This window comes from Strigops habroptila, chromosome 18 (genome assembly GCF_004027225.2).
Source record: "Strigops habroptila isolate Jane chromosome 18, bStrHab1.2.pri, whole genome shotgun sequence".
In the NCBI taxonomy this organism is placed as follows: Eukaryota; Metazoa; Chordata; class Aves; order Psittaciformes; family Psittacidae; genus Strigops; species Strigops habroptila.
The window spans coordinates 4,653,263-4,676,126 of NC_044294.2; the positions used below are offsets into that span (position 1 = coordinate 4,653,263).

The following is a 22,864-nucleotide window of genomic DNA, read 5'->3' on the forward strand; positions in this document are numbered from 1 at the left end:
AGGTGGAGGCTTTGCTGACCTGGCTGCTCCAAGGCTTGAAGATCCAATCACTTCATGATCGCTTTGCCCTCCAACCATCCCATCACACACCAGCCCTTCTCAGTGAACACACATCTAAGCAGGCAGCTCCCCTGGTTGCTCACTCACCAGCTGAGCCAGGAAGTTCCTCCCACACCCTCTAAGGACCTCCTGGGTTGCCTCTGCTGATCCCTGCTCCAGGCCAGGGCTGGGCTGTGTTTGCATTTATAGGCTTCTGCTGCCCCACCACAACCAGTGGCTGGGGCCCTGGGATCCCACCCAGCAGCAGCTCCTTAGGTCTTGATGGGTGTTTTCAGCTGCCCCATGGGACCAGGAGGAGCAGAGGGTTCTGGGGCCAAGGTCAAGAGGGTTTTTCATCCCCTTTGCTTCCCTCTGAGCTGGTCCCTGTCCAACTCCCATGTTCTGGGCTAAAAATGAGCTGTGTTGCAGCTAGTTAATGTATATAAATTACATTGTGTAATGACGAGCTTATGGAAGTGTGCAGGATTTAAGCTTCTAGGGGAAAAAAAATCCCTTATGCCCTTGAAAAGAGCTTGTCTTAGCATCCGAGGGAGCAAAACAATGAAAATAGCTTTGGATCCTGCTGTTAGAAACCTTTAAAATAAGCGTTGGAGCCAGTTTTTTTGAAAGATCAACACAACACCAAGAAATTCCATTTAATAATTAAAAAAAGACAATACAAAATGCAAACATTTCTTTTTTACAAAGTTCAGATACATTTTCTTTTCTTTCAATCAAGTGCAAATAACTTCATGAACTACATCTGTCTCATCGCTTTAATCATGTCTGCTGGAGATGGTAAGTCATGGCCCGCTGCAAAAGGCAGATATAAATATTCCAACATGAAAACTAAGAACCCAACAACCCTCCCGTGTGTTCACCGCGTCGAAACATTCAACACACCCCAGAGGTGGCTGGTGACGCAGTTTTCAGCCTTTCAAACCCTTTCTGAGTCATGCTTATGGGTGAGGAGAGGGGCTGTGCTGCAGTGGGGTGCTTCTGGTGGCCCTGTAGATTCTTTGGGGGGGGGTTTATTTGGGATATTTGGGAAAGGAGGAGGAGGACATGTTACCAGGTGTCTTTGGCCATTACAGAAGGACGTGCTGCTCATCTCACCCTTCCAAAACTGACTTAGAGGTGCAGTGACAACGGTGACAACCAGGATACCCCGAGGCTCTGGGAGCCCCAGTGCTCCACTGGATCAGGGTGACAGTGACCCCACTGGTAAGTCACAATGAATTCCTAGGCTCCAGTGTGTGGCTATATCACACTGGGGCCACCGCAGCGGGTTCATCGTCCCTGAGTTGGTTTTAGTTTTGCTGTTCCAAATAGGAAAGAAAGACCCTTCCAACGGTCACTGCTCCGCTGCCCCTGCCCCAGAGCAACAAACCCCCCCTTCCAAATCCCTGCAACAGCTTTTGTGCATCAAAGCAGCTGCTTCCAGACACCAACCAAGTGACAAACAGCTCAGCCCGCAGATGTCGAGCTTCCAAACGTGCTGGGAGCTGGGCCGCAGGAGGGGGAGATCCACAGCTGGGATTGATCAGGATAGACTATTCCAGCCGCAGCATCGTGGGGACAAACCTCAGCCCCCTTTGCCAGGCTGCAGCCCCTCATAGAGCCCGGAAGAAGCTCTTGGAGCAGCAGGGGTTGAGGAGGGAAAACATGGGAGAGCAGCTGCCTCTAGATTTCGGCAAGGACAGACCTGGTGGGACGTGTGGAGCAATAACTAACTGATTCATTAAGAGCAGGGCTCATCCCAGCTGTGGCCAAAGGGCCAGTGAGATACAATAAGGGACAGTGATGGGACCTGCCAACACATTTAGCTCCAGGTTTTTGAGAGGATGAAGATGGGGATGAAGGCGAGGGAAGGTGACGGCCGAGGCTGGAAAGGGAGGAAGGCTTGGGGAGGAGGAAGAGGGATGATCAGTGGCAGCGTTCGCTGGTCCCCTGGGTCCTGTGTTGGCTGTGTGAAGATGCCAGGGGGACAAACCCAAAAGTGACATCCGGCCACGGTCCCCAGCCAAAGGGGAATGCAAGTGGCAGTGAAAGGGGGGTTGCAGGATGGGGTTTCCCATGGGATCCGCACCCCATCCCCTGGAGAGGGGCTCCTGCAGCATCACAGTGGAATAAGCACATGTGGATGGATGGAGCCACAAGCACCTGAAGGGACTTGCAAGCACAAAGTTTCCCAGAGCTGGGTGGGATGGTTCTTCCTGCAGAGATCACCAGACCTGGCAGAGATTTTGGGGCTGAGCAGAGGGGCAGCTCCTCCCACTGTGACCCCAGCCCTGGCCTCAGGACCTGCCCCTGGTCCCCCTGGGTCTTGGCTCCAGGTTTTGGGGCCAAGTTTTGCATCCTCCTTACAATAGGGCTTGAACAAACCACAGAGGCTCAGCCCAAAAGCAACCCCACCTCCTCCATCGATGGACCCAGACACCTCAAACCCCTGCAAAACTCACCCCATCACACGCTGAGCAGTGTGGCACCATCTTCCCCCTGACCAGGGGGTTTTATCGGGGACAAACGTGGCAGAAAAGGTTTCAAGGCTCAAAAACACCATCCCACCAGTGAGCAGCAGCCCAGGGCTGGGTTTGCTTTGGGTGGATGTTTGGTTTTTGTTACAAACGCACATTCTCATTCCTCAGGTATAAATATCGTCGTTTCTAGTAGAAAAAAACACAACTTCCCTCTAAATAATATAAAGAAGACTCAAATGATTGCACTTAATACATATGAAAAAGGTAGAAAGGAGGAGATCCTAGTGCACAAACATGTACTCCTGCTCTTCACAAAGCTTGCTTTTTCCGAGTTACTCTTTGGCAGAGCTTGTAAGAAAGTCTGGTTTCTTGGCACAAGTGTCTGGGGTGGGGGGGAAAACAAAAACCTAACCCGGCTGAAAGTCCTTCTCCTTTGCTCCCTGTTTTCTCCCGTGCAGCCAGACATTGTTCTCCGGGAACGTGGCTTGGCTGCGCTTCCCTCCCAGCGCCAGCGCGGCTCTCCAGCGGGACGGCCCCTGCAACACCACGGGTGCCATTGTTCAGCTCTCCTTTACATCTTCTTTTTACTCAAGTAATGCTTTTATAAAATCATTTCCCCCAATCTCTGCAGTGATGCTGATCCCTGTGCCCCTGGTGCTGCCATAAACACGTCGTTACCTTCTTGCACTCCTCTACTAGAGGGCTCGGTGTGGCTGCAGCCGGCGCCAGCCCTGTGGGATGGAAGCACAATGACGTCTGTGATGGCCCAGGCTGGTGGTGGCACCAGGGAACAAGGGCAGACCTGGTGTAAAGGAAACCAAAGGGAGGACAGCTGATGACGACAGGACTGGTGCTTCGGTTTCCTACAACAAAGAAGCTGCTTCCAAAGAGAGAAGTGGCTTCATCGGTGGCTGGATCAGACTGGAGCATCCTCCCCTGGTTGGGGACACAACTCTGTGTGGAGCGGTGGAGAACTCGTGGGGCGTCTGCAGGGTGAGAGGTGTTGGCCCTGCCGGAGCCGAGCGGAGGAAGGAGAAAATCAGAAAGGAGAAGGAAGGGAGAAGAGTGTTTCCTTGGCTGCGGGGCAGCTCGGGGGCTGCAGGGGTGCAGGGGGCTATTTGTAAGGCCGGAGGAAGCTGGAGACTTTGGAGCGGAGGAGCTTGATGAAGGAGCGGGGCAGCATCTCCTTGTGTTTCTCTGTGTACTTGAAGTAGTTCTGGGGATGCGCCAGCACGTCAAAGAAAGCTTTGATGAGCTTCTTGTCCTATGGGGAAACCAAGACAGAGGGAAAGTCACCATCCCACCCTGTGCTCCCCCATGGCAGCTCTAAAACAAAGCTAGGAGTGCAGGGGAAGGATGATCCTGCATGGAGCATCCTCCAGAGCCCTGGGCAGAGAGGACCTGGTGGGGACACACTCACCTTGAGGATCTCCTGGTGGTTTTCGGAGGCGTAGAGCCTACCATCCCGCACGATGTCCTCCACCAGCTGCTCGTAGTCCTCTGCAACACCAGCCAAAATACACCATCAGGGCATGAGCTGTCACTTGTCCCCAAACCTCTGGTCACTATCCCTGAGTGTGCTCCTCCCCAAATACATGTGAATTGGGGGTGACCACGGTACCAAACCTGGCAGGGGGGCACTGGCACACCGGGGTGGTGTCCCCCTGCACCCTGTGCTCACCGTCATAGGTGACGTAGGGGATCTGGAAGCCCCGGGCACTGTTGGCTTCACTGGTTTTGAAGTTGATCCAGAGTTTCCGAGAGCGGGCGGTGAAGGCGATGGGCCTCTCGTAGGTCTGGCACGTCTCGTAGGTGGTGATGGAGGATGGGGAGGCTGCAGGGAATGATGAGGGGACACATGATGCTGGATACCCATCAGCAGAACTACCCCCAGCCTCACTGTGCTTAAATGCTCAAGGCAAAGGGGAGCGACACATGTGGGGATTGTCCATATTCGGTGAGACTGAGCCCCCCCAACCCTCGCATTACATACCACGAATGTTGTTATTCCTTCCTTGCTCTGGAAAGCTCCAAATGGGTGTTTTTACCCCCAAAAAGAAGTGCTGAGACCTGGCTGTGCAATCCAGCCCACACTTAACCCATGCACGTCTCCCTGATCCAGCAAGATTGAGTCTTGGGCAACATGGTCCCAAGCGTGAGGCATCCGTGCCCATGGCAGGGGGTTGGAACTGGATGGTCTTAAGGTCCTTTCCAACACAAACCATTCTATGATTCTATTCTGTGATTCTGTTCTAAGACAGGGGGGAAGCATGGTGATGCCTGGAGAAGAGAAGCTGCATGAAGACCTCAGAGCAGCTTCCAGTATCTGAAGGGGCCTACAAGGATGTGGAGAGGGACTCTTCATCAGGGACCGTAGCAATAGGACAAGGGGTGATGGGTTTAAACTTAAACAGGGGAAGTTCATGTTAGGTCTTAGACAGAAGCTCTTCCCTGTGAGGGTGCTGAGGCGCTGGCACAGGGTGCCCAGAGAAGCTGTGGCTGCCCCATCCCTGGCAGTGTTCAAGGCCAGGTTGGACACAGGGGCTTGGAGCAACCTGCTCTAGTGGAAGGTGTCCCTGCCCGTGGCAGGGGGTTGGAACTGGCTGATTTTAAGGTCCTTTCCAACCCAAACCACTCTGGGATTCTGTGGTTCTACGCCGATTCCCCTGCTCACCGAATTCCCAAAACCCCCCCTCCTGCTGCCCAGGGACGTGGCTTTCTCCCTTTGCACAAGGCAGCTCTGCCAAATCCCAGCCTTTTCCTCCCCGGCTCCTCCCATGAGCACCGCAGCGCGCTCGGTTACCTACAGTTTTTCCGCATGACCAGGACGTCGCCGCACTCGTCCTCGGAGGGGAGGAAGATCTCGGGCACCACGATGAGGATCTTGCGCTTGGGCGGTGGGTTGATGTTCCAAGTACACTCGATGTTGGCAGGGTAATTCCCCGGGTAGTTGGGGGACTCGATGTAGCCCGTGTACTCTCCCAGCTCCCCCCCACACTGCCGGTCTGCAAGGTATGGAGAGCTGGTTCAACTGGGAACCAGTGGCAGGGACACTGGAACAGGGCTGGGTTACTTGAGTGCTCTATTAGCAGTGCTTCATGCATCCCCCCCATGCCTGCCTGCACGCATAAAGCACAGAACTGACCCCAAACTCTATTGTAAGCGATTTTTAAGTACTTTGGAGGAAAGGTCCCAATTCCCACCATGCCATCACACCCCAGCTTGCCTACTTTTGCACTGGGACACGGAGGTGGAGCCGTCGAAGTCGGTGGTGGTGTTGCCAGGACAGGAGATGCAGTAGTTCTGCCGAAAGTCGGGCTGGTAGGTGCCCACGGCGCAGCGGATGCAGCGGTGGACGCTCGTGTTGTAGTAGTGCCCAGGGGAGCACTGAACTGGGAGGGGGGCAGAGAGCAAAGGGGGCTACATCAGCCACTGGCACAGCCCCACTGGGTGCCCCCCATTGCTGGGGACTGGCTTGGACCTACCCTTGGTGTCGCAGTCCTGGAAGGAGAGGGCTCCCTCGTGGCGTGTGGTCAGCCCCCCACCGCAGGGGAAGCAGAGAGCCCGCCCCACCTCAGGCTGGTAGGACCCCCGGGGACACGGCTGGCAGGGCTTGAAGCCATCGGCTGAGTGCTGGCCAGGGGGACACTGACCTGTGGGCACAGGAACCCCTCAGTCCTGGCATCCCACATGCCCAGGGCTCCCCTGCCCCATGCCCTGGCTCCTCTCCTCACCCAGCCTTGGCAGCATCAATATATCCAGAGCAAGTGCTGCCCTTCCCGAGATCTCCTCTTAATGATAAATGCCCAAAACAACTCCTGTGGGTCCTGGGGATGCTCAGAGCCTTCCCTTCTTCTGGATGGGGGCTGATGGTTGAGGTTGCAGCCCCCAGTGTGCCTCCCAGCCCCACTCCATGCCCCCCTTACCTGTGCAGCCGGTGATGTTGGTGGCTCCCACTGGTCCAAAAGCATCCCCACGGGGACACAAGTCACAGGACAGCTGCCCTTCCTTCTCCTGGTAGGTGCCAGGGGGACAGGGGACACACTGCTCCGTCTGGCCATGGTAATACGTTCCCTGCGAGCAGCTAACTGAGAGCCGGGGGGGGACGTCAGTGATGTGGCAGGGAGGATGTCACCACCGGGGGGGACACGGCTCAGGCACCCCCCGATGCTCCTTACCACACTTGCCAGCCAGGTGCTGCTGGCCCGGCCCGCAGCTCTCCTGCCGCTCCGGGGCCACGCTCAGCTTCCGCGCCACCTCGTACTCCATCCCCGCGAAGCGGAGCAGGAACCGCTCCTGGTTGATGGATTTCTTCAGGGCTTTGATGGCTGATTTCAGCTTTTTCTCTACTCTCTGCCGCAGGCAGTGCAGGTTGCAGCTGGCTGGGGGTGCAGGGGGCGAATGGGGGTGTAGGGGAAACAGGGATGCAATAAGAAGGGAGAGATGGAGAGGGAAAACCGCCAGGATGAAAACCATCTCCTAAATACTCATTTGCAAGTGCTGCCCAACACATCCCAACCTGGATGAGGAATGATTCGCCTCTCCTTGCTGCATGGGGATGGCACTGTCCCCCTGGTCCCACCACCATCCTTCTGGTCCCACCACCATCACCCTGGTCCCACCACCATCCCCCTTGTCTCACTGCCATCTCTCTGGTCCCACCACCCCTGCCTGTACCTGAGACGTGCCAAACCAGCCCCATGCTCACCTGTGATCTCCTCCGGCTTGATCTCGGCCTCGAACTCCAGCGTGATGCGTGTCACCTCCTTGTTGGAGGAGTTGCGAGCCCGGCGGCCCTTCCCCTTCTTGGACGAGTCACACTTGAGGTTGACAAAGGCAACCTGGCAGTCGGAGCAAGGTGCCGACCCGCCTGCGTGCAGGGGGACAGATCAACACCGTGTCCCCCCAATGTCCCCACCACCCCGCTGCCACCACACCTCACCTTGTGCCCCAGCCTTCCCAGCCTCATCCTGCTTGCCCTTGGCCCGTGGATGCAGGTGGCACTTGGCATCCTTGATCTTGAAGGAAGCCTTCTGCTTGATTGGCGCAGCGACAGTCTCTAAAAGAAAAGGTGGGTGCTCGACCACCCCGGTGCAGGGCAGCCCAGCTGGTGGGGGCCATGGGCACCCCGGGAGCCCCCTCACCTAGGCACTGCTGGCTGCTGTTGGTGGGTCTCTGCTGGCCACCCTGCCGCAGGACGGGGGTCCCACAGCTCACTGTGTAGCTGCTGTCAGACTCTGGGGGAAGGAGGAAGAGGAGTTGGGGGATGCCAGAGTGGCTGCCTGGTCCCTGCGATGCTCTGCTGGGGTGATGCAGGGAACCATGGCTGTGCCACGGGGGAGCAACGCCCAGCACCCTGCCATGGGGATCCTGCACCAGGGACCCATCCTGTGGATCTATGCCCAGCAATGAGCCCCCCAAAGCAACCACCCCCCTCTCTTTCCTTGGCCACTACTTGGGTCTTTGTGCCTTGACCATGCAGCCACTTCTCCCCCACAAAGCCTGGGCCATGCAGGGAAGTGGGAACTCCCCTGCCCGTGCTGGCGGTGGCACCAGTGCCGGTACCTGGCAGGAAGTGGGCCTTGGAGGTGCAGGTGAGGGCACAACTGTCCTTCTTGCCCGTCTTGTTGCAGGTCAGAGTGGCCCGTGGTGGCACCGAACCTGGCAGGCATTTCACCAGCTCTGAGGGACACGCGCCGGCTGGTGACGACAAGCGGGGACACCCGTGGCTGGCACAGCCCAGGGACAGGTGAGGGGCTCCTGCACCTTCCCAAGCCATGGGGGGACTCACCAGGGAGGAGAGGGTGATAGATTGCAGATGGGGACCCCGGAGTGACACCCCAAACCCCCCCGACCCTCCTTGGAAATGTGAGATGTGACTGTGGGATTTCAACCTGGGGGGGGGGGGGGGGCAGCCTGTCCCCAAGGATGGGGACACAGTCAGATACCAGGGCATGGCCAGGGCCATGGAAACGGCTCCTTGAGGAACATTTGCTGGTGCAAAAGCTCATGGCCAGCCCCAAGCATGGTCATAAAAGCAATGAGATGACCAAGGGCAGAGGGAGCACTGCAATGCCTTATGGCACTTCCCATCCAGACCCATGTGAGACCCAGCCAAAAGCAGCCTACCCTGGAGCATCCCTCTGCCAGGACACCCCAAAACCCCCACGCTCCCCCCACCCTAAAACCTAATCCCAACAGCCCCATGTGATGGCTGGGCATCCCCAGCCGCAGCGTGTCCTGCCCTCACATACCAATACAGTCCTTCTTGTTCCAGTGCAGCTTGCAGCCAGCAGGACAGGTACACTGGTAGCTGCCGGGCGTGTTGATGCAGCCAAATTTGCAGCCCCCCCGGTTGATGCTGCATTCGTCAATGTCTGCAGGGAGGAAGGGACAAGTGATGGGTGAGAGGCAGTGGAACCCCCAGCTCTGACACTGAATCACTGCATTGCCCCAGGGCTGTGATTTCAGACAGACAAAAGGACCCATGCCCATGGGGGACATGCACCCAATGTGGTGAGGGGTGTAGCCCACCCAGGCCGAGCCCATCCCGGCCCCATGGCAGGCTGCAGAGCTGTGGGGGGCACCAGACAGAGCCAACATGGAAACACTTCGCAGCCAAATTCAAAAGTCAGCTACTTGGCAGCCCTGGCCCCTCTCCCCATGGCAGAGACCCTCTGCCCCGGCCCGAAATGAGGGGTCAATCATCCAGGTCTGGCACAAAGCAGGGGCAGAGGTGGAGAGAGCACAGGGATGGAGCTTGTCCCCCAAACACCCCTCTCTACTCATCTCCCTCTTCTTTGGAGCATCAGTGGGAGCCAGCACCATGGGGTTCACACCAAGAGCATCCCGGGGACTGTGTTGGCTCTCTCTGGCTCTGTATTTCAGCAGCACAAGGCAGGTTGCCCATCCTCACTGGCTGGGCAGCACCAGAGCACCCGTCCTCACGCTGTCATCTTCCCAGGCCAACGGCACCGCTGCCGCGACATGCTCCAGCAGCCCCCTCCAGAGCGTGTTTCATCTGCATCTCTGCATCCCGGGGCACAGCACACCCCTGCCTTTGGGAGCTATCTGCCTTGTGAAACTTAAATCAACCCCTTTTGATGTTCTCCTTCCCACCCCGTCCCAGCTCCCTGCCAAAAACGCTGGGGATTTCTCCCTCTCTGCCGCTGCAGACACGTCGCAAATTGTTCCTGTCGCTGCGTTTGAAGTTGCAGACACCAGTGTCTGGCTGCGAGCCCCCTCCCAGCCCGGCCTCAGCTCAGGGTATGTGGGCAACTCACCCTCCCTGTGGGCCCTTGCGGTGAGTAGTGTCCCCAGGGGTCGCACGGCAACCATGCCATGGGGCTGCCCCATCCCTGGGTGCCCCGTCTGCCTCCCTGGGACCCAAACCCAGCAGGGTGATGGGTCCCTCCTTGCCAGTACCCTGCCAGCCCTACCTCCACAGTGGGTGAGCCCGTAGAGCGTGTAGCCCTTGTTGCAGAGGCACTGGAAGCTGCCCGGGGTGTTGATGCAGAGGTGATCGCAGGTCCGGTCAAAGGAACACTCGTCGATGTCTGGAGGGGAGGCAAGGAGGGACGGTGAGGGGTGGTGCAGAGAAGGGCAGCCCCAGGCACAAGGGTTGTCCCCTTCCTGCTCCAATTGCTCCAGCAAGCTGGGGGCTGCACCGGGATGCTGTGGGATCCTGCACTGGGCTGCTCCAGGGATCCAGCACTGGATTGCTCTGGGGATCCAACACCAGGATGCTCTGGGACCCTGTGCTCCCACCCTGCCTGCATCCAAGCTTTCCTACTGCCGCAGCATTCTGCCCTGCCCCAGGCTCCTGCAGCCCCTTTGCTCCTCAGATGGGAGCAGCGCTGTGTCCTTGGCACGGGACGTCTTGACTCTGCCCTGTGCCAAGCAGGAATGCTGCGCGGGATGGTCCTGCCCTGGGGACAGTGCCAGGGGTGTCTGCTCGGCCCCGTGGGGCACTTAGCCAGGGCAGGGAGGCCCTGGCTTGGTGGGTGAACCCAACCCAGCGGGTTTGAGCATCGTTTCATTGGCTTCATTAAGTTAATTGCTGTGCTCACATCAAAATCCCAAGAGTGCTGAATCTGGACAGAGATGAAAGTGGTCACGGCACCAGAGCGCCGGCCCCTTCCTTCCCTGGCCAAGCGCTTTTGGGAGGCAACACTTGGGCTTAGGCATTCCCACTGGGCTGGCCTCAGCCATGGGCTGGGGGTGCAGAGCCCTGTGATCCCTCGAGCCAGCCTAGTGACCTGCCAGGTTGTTTAAACCTGGGTTTAGGTGGCATGTGCGGAATGTCAGAACAGGGAGAAAAAGGTGGAAGCAGCAGCATGGAGCAGCCAGCGCCCTCCAAAGTGAGCAGGATGCTCTTCCCCCCAGCTCCTGCCTTCCATACATAGGAGAAGGGGGAATCCCTTTGCAAAAGCCACTGAAATCCTTGCTCTGCCTTGATGGCTGCAAAAACCAGCACATGTCTGAGCAGGAAATGACCCAGCCCATGCTGTGGGGTGGCTGGTCAAGGGCGAGAGGCAGGCAAAGCCACATCCCAGCCCATTGGGCTGCAGGGAATGTCACGACAGTCACCCCAGCCCTGAGTGCGGTCAGAGGATTTCACCTGGCATCTGCCTACCTGCTTATTGGCTTTAACTGTGCAGTGAGAATTGCCCAGAAATCCCCAACTTGGGAGCAGGGCCGGGATGGCAGCACGGAGCTGCAGATCAAAGGGCTAAGCCCCAGACCAGAACCCAAATCCAGCACTAATCCCTTGAAGGATGTACATGGTCCAAGGGAACCGGGCCAGCACTCCTCCAGCAGCAGCCATGGGAGGGCTGGGAAACACTGGAGAGCAGGAGAAGTGATGTCCCCGGGCAGGGCAGGGTGCTGGGGTGCTGCCACCCCTTACCTTGGCAGTTCCTCTCGTTGATGAGCAGCTTGTAGCCCTTCTTGCAGCTGCACTCGAAGCTGCCCACCGTGTTCCTGCAGATGTGGTCGCAGCCACCATTGTTGAGCCGGCACTCGTCGATGTCTGTGGGGACAGGGGACACACGTCACACTCCAGCTGGGATGCTCGGCAGGGAGAGCGGGATCGTCCCCTCTGGACTCTGTCCCCACTGGAGCTGGCAGATGGGAGAAAGCCTTGGGGCTCGGAGGGAATGTGGCTGCTGGTTTTATCCGGATGCACGTAGGGAGCTGATGCAGGCACTGGGGACACTGGGGAAGGTCAGGACTCCTGGGCTCGGCTGTGCTTGGAAGTTGTGCAAAACATTTAATTTCTGCAGGTCTCAGCATCCCCCGGAGCAGAGGCAGGAGCCAAGGACTCGGAAAGAGCCTGGCAATGGGGGAAAGCACCACACCAGAGTCTGCAGAGTCACAGGTTTGGGCTGGGGGCTACTTCTGGGACCAAGAACAGCAGAAATTAGACAAAATACATGCTTTTCAACCCTCACCTTTGCTTGTCTTCTCCTTCCTGCCATAAACAAAGCTAAAAATGATCATGCACAATAACTGCAAAGAGCCCCAGCAACCTGGAAGGAGGCTGGGACCTACTTTTTTGGTTGATTTTTTCCCCTTTTTCCACTAATAACAAAATTTACTGCTAGGAAATGACCTGTAAAATGGAAGGAGACCTGGAAGAAGCAGCATCCCACCACCCCACAGCGCCAGGGCAGCAGCTCTGCCTCTCTGGGGCTCTCTGGGGTTTTCTCTTTACGACTGTGAGGGAGCAGGCTGTAAACCAGCTGTAATAAAACCCCCAGACACAGGGGACGTGGCTCTGGGTTATTGAATGTTCCTGGAAACTGTAGAATTGGCGGGGGGGGGGGGATGCTCTGATAAAATACCAGAGGCAGAGGGGTTCTGGAAGCAGTCAGCAGGTAGACAGGCAGCGGGATGGGCTTTGCTTTCAACCGGGGTCAAGTTCCCAGAGCTGCCAAAAGACACAACACAGGCACAAGCCAGCCCCGGGGTCATGGTGTCCCCTTGCCCAAGGCAGGGGGCAGGTTTGGGCTGTGGGGCCACCAGCCTGGACTGCTCCCCCTTGCAGGTGGATGGGGTATGTTGGTGGGAGCACACTGAAGAGCGCAACATCCCGTGGTGTCCTCCCCCAAATCCAGCATCTGAAGATATCTTTCAGTATCTGAAGGGGGCCTACAAGGATGCTGGAGAGGCACCTTCATCAGGGTCTGTAGTGATAGGGCAAGGGGTGATGGGTTCAAGCTTAAACAGGGGAGATTTGGATTAGATCTTAGACAGAAGCTCTTCCCTGTGAGGGTGCTGAGGCGCTGGCACAGGGTGCCCAGAGAAGCTGTGGCTGCCCCATCCCTGGCAGTGTTCAAGGCCAGGTTGGACACAGGGGCTTGGAGCAACCTGCTCCAGTGGAAGGTGTCCCTGCCCGTGGCAGGGGGTTGGAACTGGTTGAGCTTGAAGGTCCCTTCCAACACAAACCAGGCTCCAATTCTATGATTCTATGATTCTATGAAATGGGACACAGTGCTTGGAGCTGCCTGGCCAGTGTCCATAGAGGGACTCATGCATCTCAAATTCCCAGAAAAGATACGGATTTCCTGCACACCCAGCCCCTACCCACGGGGAAACTGAGGCAGCAGGTTGGAGCAAGGTGGGACAGGACCCTCCAGCCCCATGTGTGCCATGCCATTGCCTTTGGCTTGACTCAACCCCCCTTTTCCCCTTCTCCATAAGCTTCCCAAGAGAGTGGGGCCAACCAAATGATGGGTGATCCCCACCTGCACCCCACGGATGCAAACAGCAAGTAAGCGAACGCTGCGAGCAATCTTGAGCCGAGCTAAACCTGAGCCAAACAGGACACAAAGTGGGGTCTGAGGCACCCAAAGGTGAGCAGTGAACACCCCGGCCCTGCTCGCACCCACCTACCTTTGCACGTCTTCCTGTCGGGCTGAAGCATGAAGCCCATGGGGCAGCTGCAGTGCACGCCTGTCGCTGCGTCGTGACACTTGCTGTCACAGCCCCCGTTGTTCACAGCACATGTCTCTGCAGGGACAGAGGAGAGAGCAGCCGAGGTGAAGGACCAGTGTTTAAAAGGCTGGGGGTGGTGTGTCACACCACCCCGATGTCCCCATGCCACCTAGGTGTCCCCACATCACCCAAATGGCTCCACTGGCTAAAGAGGCAGTGGGTGCAAACCCCACTGCAGAGACACCAAAACTGCTCTTGGCTTTTCACACAGCAGTAACAAGGTCACAGAGCCCCCACATTAATAAACACCCTGGTACAGAGAGCAAGGGAAAGGGGAGTGAAGCACTGGCAACCCTGCAGCACCTTCTGCTTCCCCAGACAACCCAGAGCTTGTTGCCTTCCCATCACTGGGTGTTGCTCCCTGGTGAGTTTGGGGGTGAAATAAGGGTGCCTCTGATTCCCTCCAGTGCTAAGGCAGGAAAAAGCACCCAGATTTCCTGGTTCCCCATCCAAACCCCTTCGCAACCCTCCTGCCTTCCAACAACCTGCTCTTATACACTGGGTATCTGCATTTAAGGCAGAGAAATGAGTGGGGACAGCCCTGTCCCCTCCTTAGAGGATGCTTTATGAATGCAGGCAGGGAGCAGAGTGGCTCCTGGCCATCCCAGGGAGAATGGGGTTGGCAGAGCTTGATGTGGAACAGCTGACAGGACACTGGGAAAAGCAGAGGTGGTTCGACAGAGGCTTTTCACTCCTGGAATGCATCGGCTTTCCAGCTGATGGAGGGAAAAGCATCTCCATGGAATTAATCCCACAATGCTCAGCCTCCATGCTGGAATCCGGGCTGCGTGTCCCACCAAAACAGTGCCTGGTGGAGTCTGGCTTTGACATTTCCAGCGAGGATGACTTGCATTTCCAAGTGACAAAGTCCCAGCACTGGCTGTGCTAAACGCAGCCAGAGCCGGCTCTCACTGGGGTGCCCAGACTGCGGCTCCCTGGGGATGTGGATGCACAGCCCCAGTCCCTGTGGGATGGAGGAGGGAAAAGGGGGTTCCAGCCACTCTTGCTGCCACCACCACCACTGAGCCACAAAGCCATGGGTGAGCCTGGACTGTCACCCGCCGCTCAGGCACGCCAGCCCGTCCAGTGTCCCGGGCTAATTTGGGAGACGCTTCATGTAATTAGAACACACACACACAGAGGCAGCATCAGTGGAAAAAAATCCAATTTAGAAGGAAAAAAAAGAGCACTAATTATTCCAGTATTATCAAAGTCAGCTGTGGCTGGTAGGACTAGAAGGGACACTAATTTAAATGAAGCATTTTCAGCTTGACAGCTTCCCTGTGAGATCAATCCTCAATTTTGGTCCTAACCACCAGAACAATGGTTTGAAGTGCATGAAGTTGTTCACAAAGGATAATAAAATATTCCTTTCAGAAGGCTGGTTGCTTGGATAAATGAGGCATTTTGGCTTCAAGGAACCCAAGATGAAAATGCCTTGAAGAAATTCCTTGGAAAGAGCAAATCCCAGGTTCTCCCACTTTTTGCAAGCGCCACATGGGGTGGGAATGACTGAACCATCCAACCATTTGCCGCAGGGCAAGGGAGCTGGGATCACTCTGTGCTTGTCTTGCCGCTGCTATTTTTATGATGTCCCATAATAAGAGAACAAAAGGGATCATTTTATTAAGTTAATAGCCAGCACAATTACAAAACCTAATGGCAAGGAAGGGATTTCTGCAGATATTCCTCCAGCCAGGTCCTCTCCCTGCAAGCAGCCGGGCCATGTCGGGAACATTGGTTCCCCTGTGGCACCGGGGCAAAGAGCACAGTGCGGGCAACACCACGCCGAAGGGAAGGGAAACTTTCTGGAAGCCTGATGAATTGTTTAATAGCAGCCTTTGTTCCAGCAGCTGATGCAGAAGCAGCCCAGGGAGAGCTGATTTAACAGGGTCGCTGCTAAGATGAGGTGACGGGCTCAACGCTGGCACTGCTTTTGGTGGGATCAAGGAGCCAGAGAAGTGGCTGCACCAGGGAGAACAGGGCTCTCCATGGAGCACGGTGCCTGCTTCACCATGTTCACAGCCCCCTCCAGTGCTGCAGCACACATCTCCCCTCCCGGCCCCTTTGCACCTTTGGGAATTTCAGCTGAGATGTAAAGCAAATCCAACCCACCATCGCATGCAGGATGCAGGCACTGCCCGGGGTGCGCATGGGATGGGAGCTGAGCCAGCATGGCTGGAGCACCACTGCAAACCCCTTTGCAAAGGGGGGACCTTGTCCTGGGCTTACAAAGAGCTTGGAGGGGGCTTCTGGGGTACCTGTGAGTAGGGGAGGTCGGGGGGAGATGGGGCCAGGCGCTTGGGGCCCCAGGAGAGCCGCATTGTTTGGCAGTGCCGGGGGCTGCTCCAGCCTGGCGTGACTCACCCAACCACACAGGGCTTTGGCGAGGGCCTCCACCGCTCGGGGAGGGAGAAGACAAAGCAGCTCGCACACAGACACACACTCTTTCCCACCCTCCTCCATCCCAGCTCCGCTCTCACTTCCCAATCACCGTGCCATGGAAATCCTTGCCCCGCTCAGCACCCTTTGCTGATGAAGGTACACCCTTCACTCCCGCTTCCCTGCACCTGCCAGGAAGCAGCAATCACAGCGGGATTGTGATCCCAGCAGTCTAAGGAGATAATTGTGCTGTAATCAGAGGAATTACAGCCAGGTTGGCTGGAGTACGGTGATGGCACAGAGCTGGGGGTCCCCCCTTCTCCTATCCCTGTGGGAAAGGCTCTGCAGAGCCTCCCAAAAGCTGCCACTGGTGAGCCATGCACCCACAGCTCCTCCTGGACATGCCAGGAGTTTGCATGCACCCATCACGTCCAGGAACAAGATTCCTCACCACAAACAAGTCTCTGCACCATCAGACTGCCTCAGTTTCCTTGCTGGTGTAGCAGAGGCATCACCTTACCTTCACGAGGAGCTTAGAGACCCATGAGGGGTTGCAAAGAAATATCTGGGAAGCAGCTGAGGTGCCCAGCCCGATAAAGGGTCATTGCAGCTCTGCTGGGCCAAACCCTGAGACACCCTGAGGGTGTCTGTCTGCGACCGGGTGGGCTCTGGGAAGGGGTAACTTTGGGGACACACAGTGCAGAGATGGGCATGAGCATCGCCCTCCCAATCCTGCTGCTGCCAGCAGCCCACCACTAGCTCCTCTGGGAATTGCTTGGCGCCCTGGGAAGAGATAACCATTGCCGCAGCCACTGGAAAGTGGATTATCACCCCCTGCACCAGGCTGGATTGACCAAAGCAATGCGAGAGCCCCCGCCTCATGCAAGTACAGCCAGGGGAGGGTTTCTTTCTGTGTCCCCAAAAGCCAAGTCCTCCTGCAGCCTGAGGCCAGGCTTGCTCTGTGGGGTTACAAAGCAGCAGCGGGTTAGTGAGGCATGCAGTTAGCACGACAGCTCAGCCCCCCGAGCCCGGTTATGATCTCCAGTTGAGAGACCATCTACTGTTAGACCCCTTCAGAGAGATAGAGAGAACAAAAATATTTACCATTAGAAAACGTCTCAAGGATAACGTGTTGCTGGAAGTGTCTCTCCCCTGTTTAACATTATAAAAAAGTGATTTAGAAACAGTGTCCAGCAAGGAGCTCGGTTGGTGTCACACGTCAATGGGTTTCACTCCGCTGCCTTTCCAGCCTGGAGGAAATCCTCCCTTTGGGTTTTTGCTCCCCCCTCCACCTCCCAGAAAAGCCCAAACCAGAGGTTTGAGTCTGGCACTATCAACTCCTCCATCACCCTGTCTGAAGCATCATCCCATGTTCCACAGCCTCTCCAAACCCGCTTTGATTTTGTGCTCTCCATGCGAGAGGGAGGAAGCGCATTGCAAGGAGCGTTAGTGCAGCCCGTTAGTCTGGGGAGCCGGGTCCTCACCGGAGCAACACCACCCCGTGCTGGGGCCAAATGCAATCCCTGAGAGGAGCTCAATGGACACTGCGTGGCCTTGGGCTTTCTGAAGGTGACCCTGTCCCACCAGTGGTGGCACTTGCACCATTTGGATCTAGCAGCTAAGCCAGCGGTGAGCCCAGATTTTGGGTGCGCTTGGGCTGCTCAGCATCACCCATGCACCTGGGTGCAGGGAGCCCCAGCAGGGCATGGCGCAGCCCCAGGGTACTGGGTACCCAGAGGGCCATAGGGGAGCCTGGTGGGGAGTCAAAATGGCCAAGATGGGGCTGAGAGCAGCCTGAGCAAAGCCATAGACCCCAAAATTGTGCTAAAGCACCCAGACATCACTTTTGAGGATTGCCCCAAAACCTTAGCTTGAGCTTTGTCCTGCAAAGGAAACTGCCTGGTATCACCCACCTCCCAAAGAGCCAAAACCTGAGGTTTGGGTCTGGTGCTATCAACTCCTCCATCACTCTGTCTGAAGCATCCCATGTTTCACAGCCTGTCCAAACCCCCTCTGGTTTTGGGGGAGACTCCCTCTGCTGGGAGATGTCCCTCCTTCATCCCAGGCATTCTGGGGAGGGGACAGAGCTCCGTGGCGCTGCTGTACTGAAGCCGGAGAGCCCCTGGCTGAGCACGGGGTGCTCTGGGCACCCGGAGCCCATCACCTGAGCGGAGGCGAGCGCATCCCTGCTTCAGGAGAAACAACGCCGGGTCTGTGCAAGGAGAGGACAGTGGAAAGTGAAAAGGGGAAACGCAGCCCCCATGTGCCTGTGCTGTCCAGCAGGCTCAGGGTAAGGGCAGGGATTCAGCAGCTGAGACACAGGGACCACATCTCTGTGGGGAGTTTGATGTGTGCAGAGGAGTGTGCATGGAATGCCTATGGCAAACCATCTCGTGTCCCTGTGCCCTGCTTTCCCCTTCCCAGAGCCTTTCTATGCCTCGGTCTCTTCACTCCCATGTCCCGAGCACTGACCTGCAGCAGGGTTCGGCTGCACAAAGCCAGAGCATCGGCAGAGCTGCCGCAAACCGCCCAGGCACGGGTCAGGAAATCAACCATAAAACTTGAGCTGGGTTGAGTTTCCTTCTCCATCTACTCATATTTCCTCCCCATCCACCTCCTTCTGCTCCTCCAGTGCTTGCCACAAGCAGGGGGACAGCATCAGTCCTGTTAAACCCCAAATATCACTAGGAGGGAGCCACAGTGATGTCCTGGCTTGCAAATCCTCCCGGAAAGCCAAAATCTGCATCAACCACAGCAGCCTGGTTTGCATCTACCCGCGGGCGCTGCACCCTGGGCTGCTGAAGGGCGATTCTATGTCCTTGCTTTTTATTTCCTTTTTGAAAAAGAGCTGCTTTTTGAGCATAAATATCAATATTTCAGGTCATTGGCCTCCCCTCCTGGCTCCCCCTCCCCCTCGAGACATGTTGGGAGCCATTAGGGCTGGCCCCGCTCTGCTCAGAGGCATGTTATTCATTATCTGCATTTTTAAAAGCAGCAATAAAAAGCGGAAAAATGAAAAACACCGGCCGTGGCCTAATGAAACTGTCACTCAAAGGGGCTGAGCGTGCTTCCTGCCGCGTGGTGTGATCTGAAGGGAACCTGGACCAGGGGCCTGTCCCGGCAGCCCATCAAACGCACCGCGTACTATTTCAAAGCCCATGGCCCGGGGAGCGAGTTTGTGTTTCCCCTCACTGGAAACTTTATTCCCCTTGAAATGATGAAATATTTCAGAGGAAATGGGGAAGGGGCAGCGGAGGGAGCACTGGGGGGGAGGGCTGTTTGCTGAGCCCCGGCCATAAAACAAGAAAGCCTGGCTATAAATATCCGAGCAGGTACCTCGGCTGTAAATCTGCCCCCGCGGGGCAGCCGCCGGCTCCCAGCGGCCGCAGCACAATCCCGCAGTGTTCCCGTGCTGGGGCTGGGGGCTGGGATTCCCCCGGGAATGCGAGAGCCAGGCAGGCTCCTTCCTGCTGCAAAGCCGAAAGGGATGGGAAAGGTCTGTTCCTGGGTTTGGGGCCGGTGCTGCTCCTAAAATCCTTCATTGTGGCGTTTGAGCTCGCCCAGGAATATGGGTGAGGAGAGAGCTCACGGGGATGTACCAGCTCTGGTGGGAGATGCCCCCCCAGCAGATACGGTGCATGTTTTGGGGACAAAGAAGGAGATTTTGGTCAAGGCCAGGAGGATGAGTGATTTTGGAAACCCCCAAATCCCACCATCATGTTCACGGTACTCAGGATCCAAGTGATGAAACTCTCTGGCAAAAACACACCTCTTGAGCATCCCCCAGATCATGACCTGCTTCGAGGAGCTGCTCTCCCAGCCCCTGCACCCACCAGATCAGGAGCACCATTTCGGTGCCAAACCTCCCCGAGTCCTCACACCAGCACAGACACCACACACACAGGGACCTCCACCCAGGAGGAACGCACCAGCTGATGCACCCCAAAGTCCCCACTGGAGGAGCACTCCCCACCCCGGGCACCGCAATAACCCCACGGGAGGGTCCTCAGCAGCTGGGACGGGATGTGGTGGCCACGGGAGCAAACACGAGGATGGCGGAGACAAGGGGCTGCTCCTGCCAGCAGCCAGGAGGGACTGGGATTAATCCTGGCAGCGGGCTGGGTGACAGCAGTGACGTTAAGGTCACAGGCAGCTGAGCTGACAGGCAGGAGGGCTTTGATGCATCCACTGAGCTGGCGGGGAGCAGCCGGGGGCTCTGGGGGCTCCTCTGCTGCTCACCCCGAGGATGGAGCTGTCTTTGGGAAGCTGTTCAGGCACAGCGGGGCCACAGGGAGCCAAAACCTCTCTCTCGCTTTCAATTCCTTTTTCATTTTTATTTTGCAAGGAGAACTCAAATGTCTGGAGCAATTTGTGGACTTAATCACTCCCCAAATGTAACGTTCTTTTAAATCGAATCAGCTGTTCAGCAGCACGAGCATATGAAACCAGTAAAACTTCGATCTCTGTTTGATGTTTTACAATTTGAAAACACACAGAGGAAAAGGACAATTCTGGGGGTGGTTCACTTGTCAGGTTGTCAGGGTTTTGGGGTTTTTTTTGGCTAGACAATTGTTCCTGAGCCCAGGCTCCACGGTGCCAACTAAGAACAGATCACGGCAACTAAATCCATCCCCTCTGTCCCTCCTCAAATGCTGCCAGTGACGGCAACAGTAACAGCTTCTAGCGTGGGGACATTCAGCCCTCTCCCTCCAGCAGCATGGAGGCAGGCAGGGACCCTGCTTGCACCCCAGCACAACAGACCAAACCCCAACCATTCCCTCAAGCATCCCTGCAGCCACTTTTGCCCTTTGTGGCTGAGCAGCAGCGCATTCCCGCGGGTACCAACCCCATCCCTCACATCACCGAGGTTCTCCAATCGCAGCAACAGGAAACGCTGCATCCCCAAAACCCCTTCATCAGGCCAAGAGCAAATTGCCCAGGGAGGAAGAAGAGCCACCCCACACCCCAACCCACATCCCAGGCTGCGGCTCGCACCTACCTATGCACGTCACCCCGTCAGAGTGCAGCAAAAACTTGACGTGGCAGCCGCACTTGGGCCCCTGGTCGGTGTCGTCGCATGTGTGCTGGCAGCCCCCATTCCCGTAGTTGCAGGTCACTGCAGGAGGTAAAGAATCAGCTGTCAGCAGGGTCCCCAGCCCCTTTCTTCCTTGCCCGTCATCCCCAAGGAGCAGCATAAAGCCAGCTTGGAGAAACCTCATCCATATCCTCCTGGGTAATTTCTAAAGCCCTTTAACTTTCCCTGCGGGATCTTGGCAGATGTGATGTGGTTTATAGACTCATAGAATGGTTATGGTTGGAAAGGACCTTAAGATCATTCAGTTCCAACCCCTGCCACGGGCAGGGACACCTTCCACTAGAGCAGGTTGCTCCAAGCCCCTGTGTCCAACCTGGCCTTGAACACTGCCAGGGATGGGGCAGCCACAGCTTCTCTGGGAAAAGTCTGTGCCAGCGCCTCAGCACCCTCACAGGGAAGAACTTCTTCCTTATATCTAAGTTTCTCATGTCTTCTCTTTGCTTATCTTCTAAATGCCACCAGTGGAGCCTGAGCAAAGGGGACCTGTGGGCTGGTTGCCCCTGACCCTGGAATCTGATGTTACAAGGGAAGGGTGGGACTTTCCCAAGCTCTGGAATGACTCAGGTGCGCCTGAGAATCCCTCTCAGCCCTCCCCAAGAGGCAAGACATACTGTTCATTTGCCTTGGAGGGAAAACAGGCTCGTAGGATTAAAATTCCATCTCATTTTACACATTTGCTGCATACAGCAAAGGGAGAAACAAAAATAACTGCATAAACACATTCATCTCTATTTAATAACCCTGGCAGTGCCAGCAAGAGGCTGGCAGGAGATGAGACGGGTTGAGAACACCATGACCCCCAGGGAAAGGATTCCTGTGCTCATCCTGTGCCAATTGCATTCTCTCTGTTCATCTCCTCTTGGGAAAGTGAAACACTGGGACAGGGACAGAGGCTGCTACACCTCTGGGACCCCTTTAAGTGCCATTTGAGCCTGGTCAGTGTAAGAGCACAATGTCTCATGGCAGAGGGGGGTGCCAAGAGCATCATCTTTAAGAGCAACAGAGGCAGAGCTGGGCATGCTGTAGGAAAATGAAGCCCAGAGAGCTTCAGGCTCAATAAACCAATTGCTACCACAGGAGTCAGGGCTTTGCAGCAAAGCCAGGAGGTGTCTGTATCACGCAGACAAGGTTAAGGGTTCCCAGAAAGCTGTATCCCCATCCCTGGAGGGCTCCTTACATTTGCAGTCACGCTGGTTCTTAGTGAGCTCGAAGCCAGGGCGGCACTCACAGGCGATGCCCCCCTTGGGGGTCTCCCGGCAGATGTGGGCGCAGCCGTGGTTCTTGTTCATGCAGTTCATTCCTTCTAAAAGAGAGAAGGAAGCAAAGAAAAGCTCCAGAAGCTTGTTGGTACTGGCCCATGATGGCAGGCGGATGTCTGGGGTGGGAGGGGGACACGGAGGAAAACCTTGCAATAAGAACCTTAGTGGGTTCTTGCCTTGAAGAAGGTGTCTCGAAGGGCAGCACCTCCTGGCATGGAGCTGCTTGGGAAGGTGGACAAAGCCACCCTGGAGCTTTCAACCTTTGATTCCCTCCCACCACCTCGGGCAACACCCCGCTCCCACATCTCCTTGAAGGAGGATGCTGAGATGCACCAAGCATGCACTGGAAGGGTTAAAAACCACAGGCTGGAGCTTGTGGGTGTCCCAGGCTGCTCCCCATCACCTGCCCCACAGATCCCACCTAGCTACAGGACAGGACGATCATCTCTTAAGAGCAGTGGCAGGGAGGCCTCTGTTATTAGAGCCTCCTGGCCCCAGCCACACCAGCCCTCCCTCCTTCTGTGGGGAGCCCCAGTCCATACCCCGGCACCCTCCAGGGTACCCTGGGGCCGGGATGCTGCTGCGAGTCCCTTCACTCCACTCAGCCTTGC

General features: G+C 56.5%; 1 protein-coding gene across 4 annotated transcripts in view; it reads right to left on the reverse strand.

Moving 5' to 3' along the window:
• Positions 1–2,732: 2,732 nt before the first annotated feature.
• SCUBE3 (signal peptide, CUB domain and EGF like domain containing 3) overlaps positions 2,733–22,864 on the reverse strand; it is a 35,722-nt gene continuing 15,590 nt past the window's right edge. Inside the window, exons 5-23 of one of the 4 annotated variants that reach the window (XM_030473125.1) lie at positions 22,172–22,297; positions 20,899–21,015; positions 17,004–17,051; positions 13,416–13,532; positions 11,428–11,550; positions 9,959–10,075; positions 8,774–8,896; positions 8,085–8,180; positions 7,664–7,756; positions 7,462–7,578; positions 7,228–7,389; positions 6,698–6,901; positions 6,446–6,607; positions 6,005–6,172; positions 5,750–5,911; positions 5,327–5,524; positions 4,201–4,353; positions 3,940–4,019; positions 2,733–3,783 (exon numbers count right to left, since the gene is read on the reverse strand). In XM_030473125.1, the coding sequence (XP_030328985.1) occupies positions 3,634–3,783; positions 3,940–4,019; positions 4,201–4,353; positions 5,327–5,524; positions 5,750–5,911; positions 6,005–6,172; positions 6,446–6,607; positions 6,698–6,901; positions 7,228–7,389; positions 7,462–7,578; positions 7,664–7,756; positions 8,085–8,180; positions 8,774–8,896; positions 9,959–10,075; positions 11,428–11,550; positions 13,416–13,532; positions 17,004–17,051; positions 20,899–21,015; positions 22,172–22,297 (2,516 nt within the window). In that variant the 3' untranslated portion in view covers positions 2,733–3,633. Of the gene's footprint in view, positions 3,784–3,939; positions 4,020–4,200; positions 4,354–5,322; positions 5,525–5,749; positions 5,912–6,004; positions 6,173–6,445; positions 6,608–6,697; positions 6,902–7,227; positions 7,390–7,461; positions 7,579–7,663; positions 7,757–8,084; positions 8,220–8,773; positions 8,897–9,958; positions 10,076–11,427; positions 11,551–13,415; positions 13,533–17,003; positions 17,052–20,898; positions 21,016–22,171; positions 22,298–22,864 lie in introns of those variants that run through there. The other 3 variants (XM_030473124.1, XM_030473126.1, XM_030473127.1) reach the window with 3 other exon arrangements.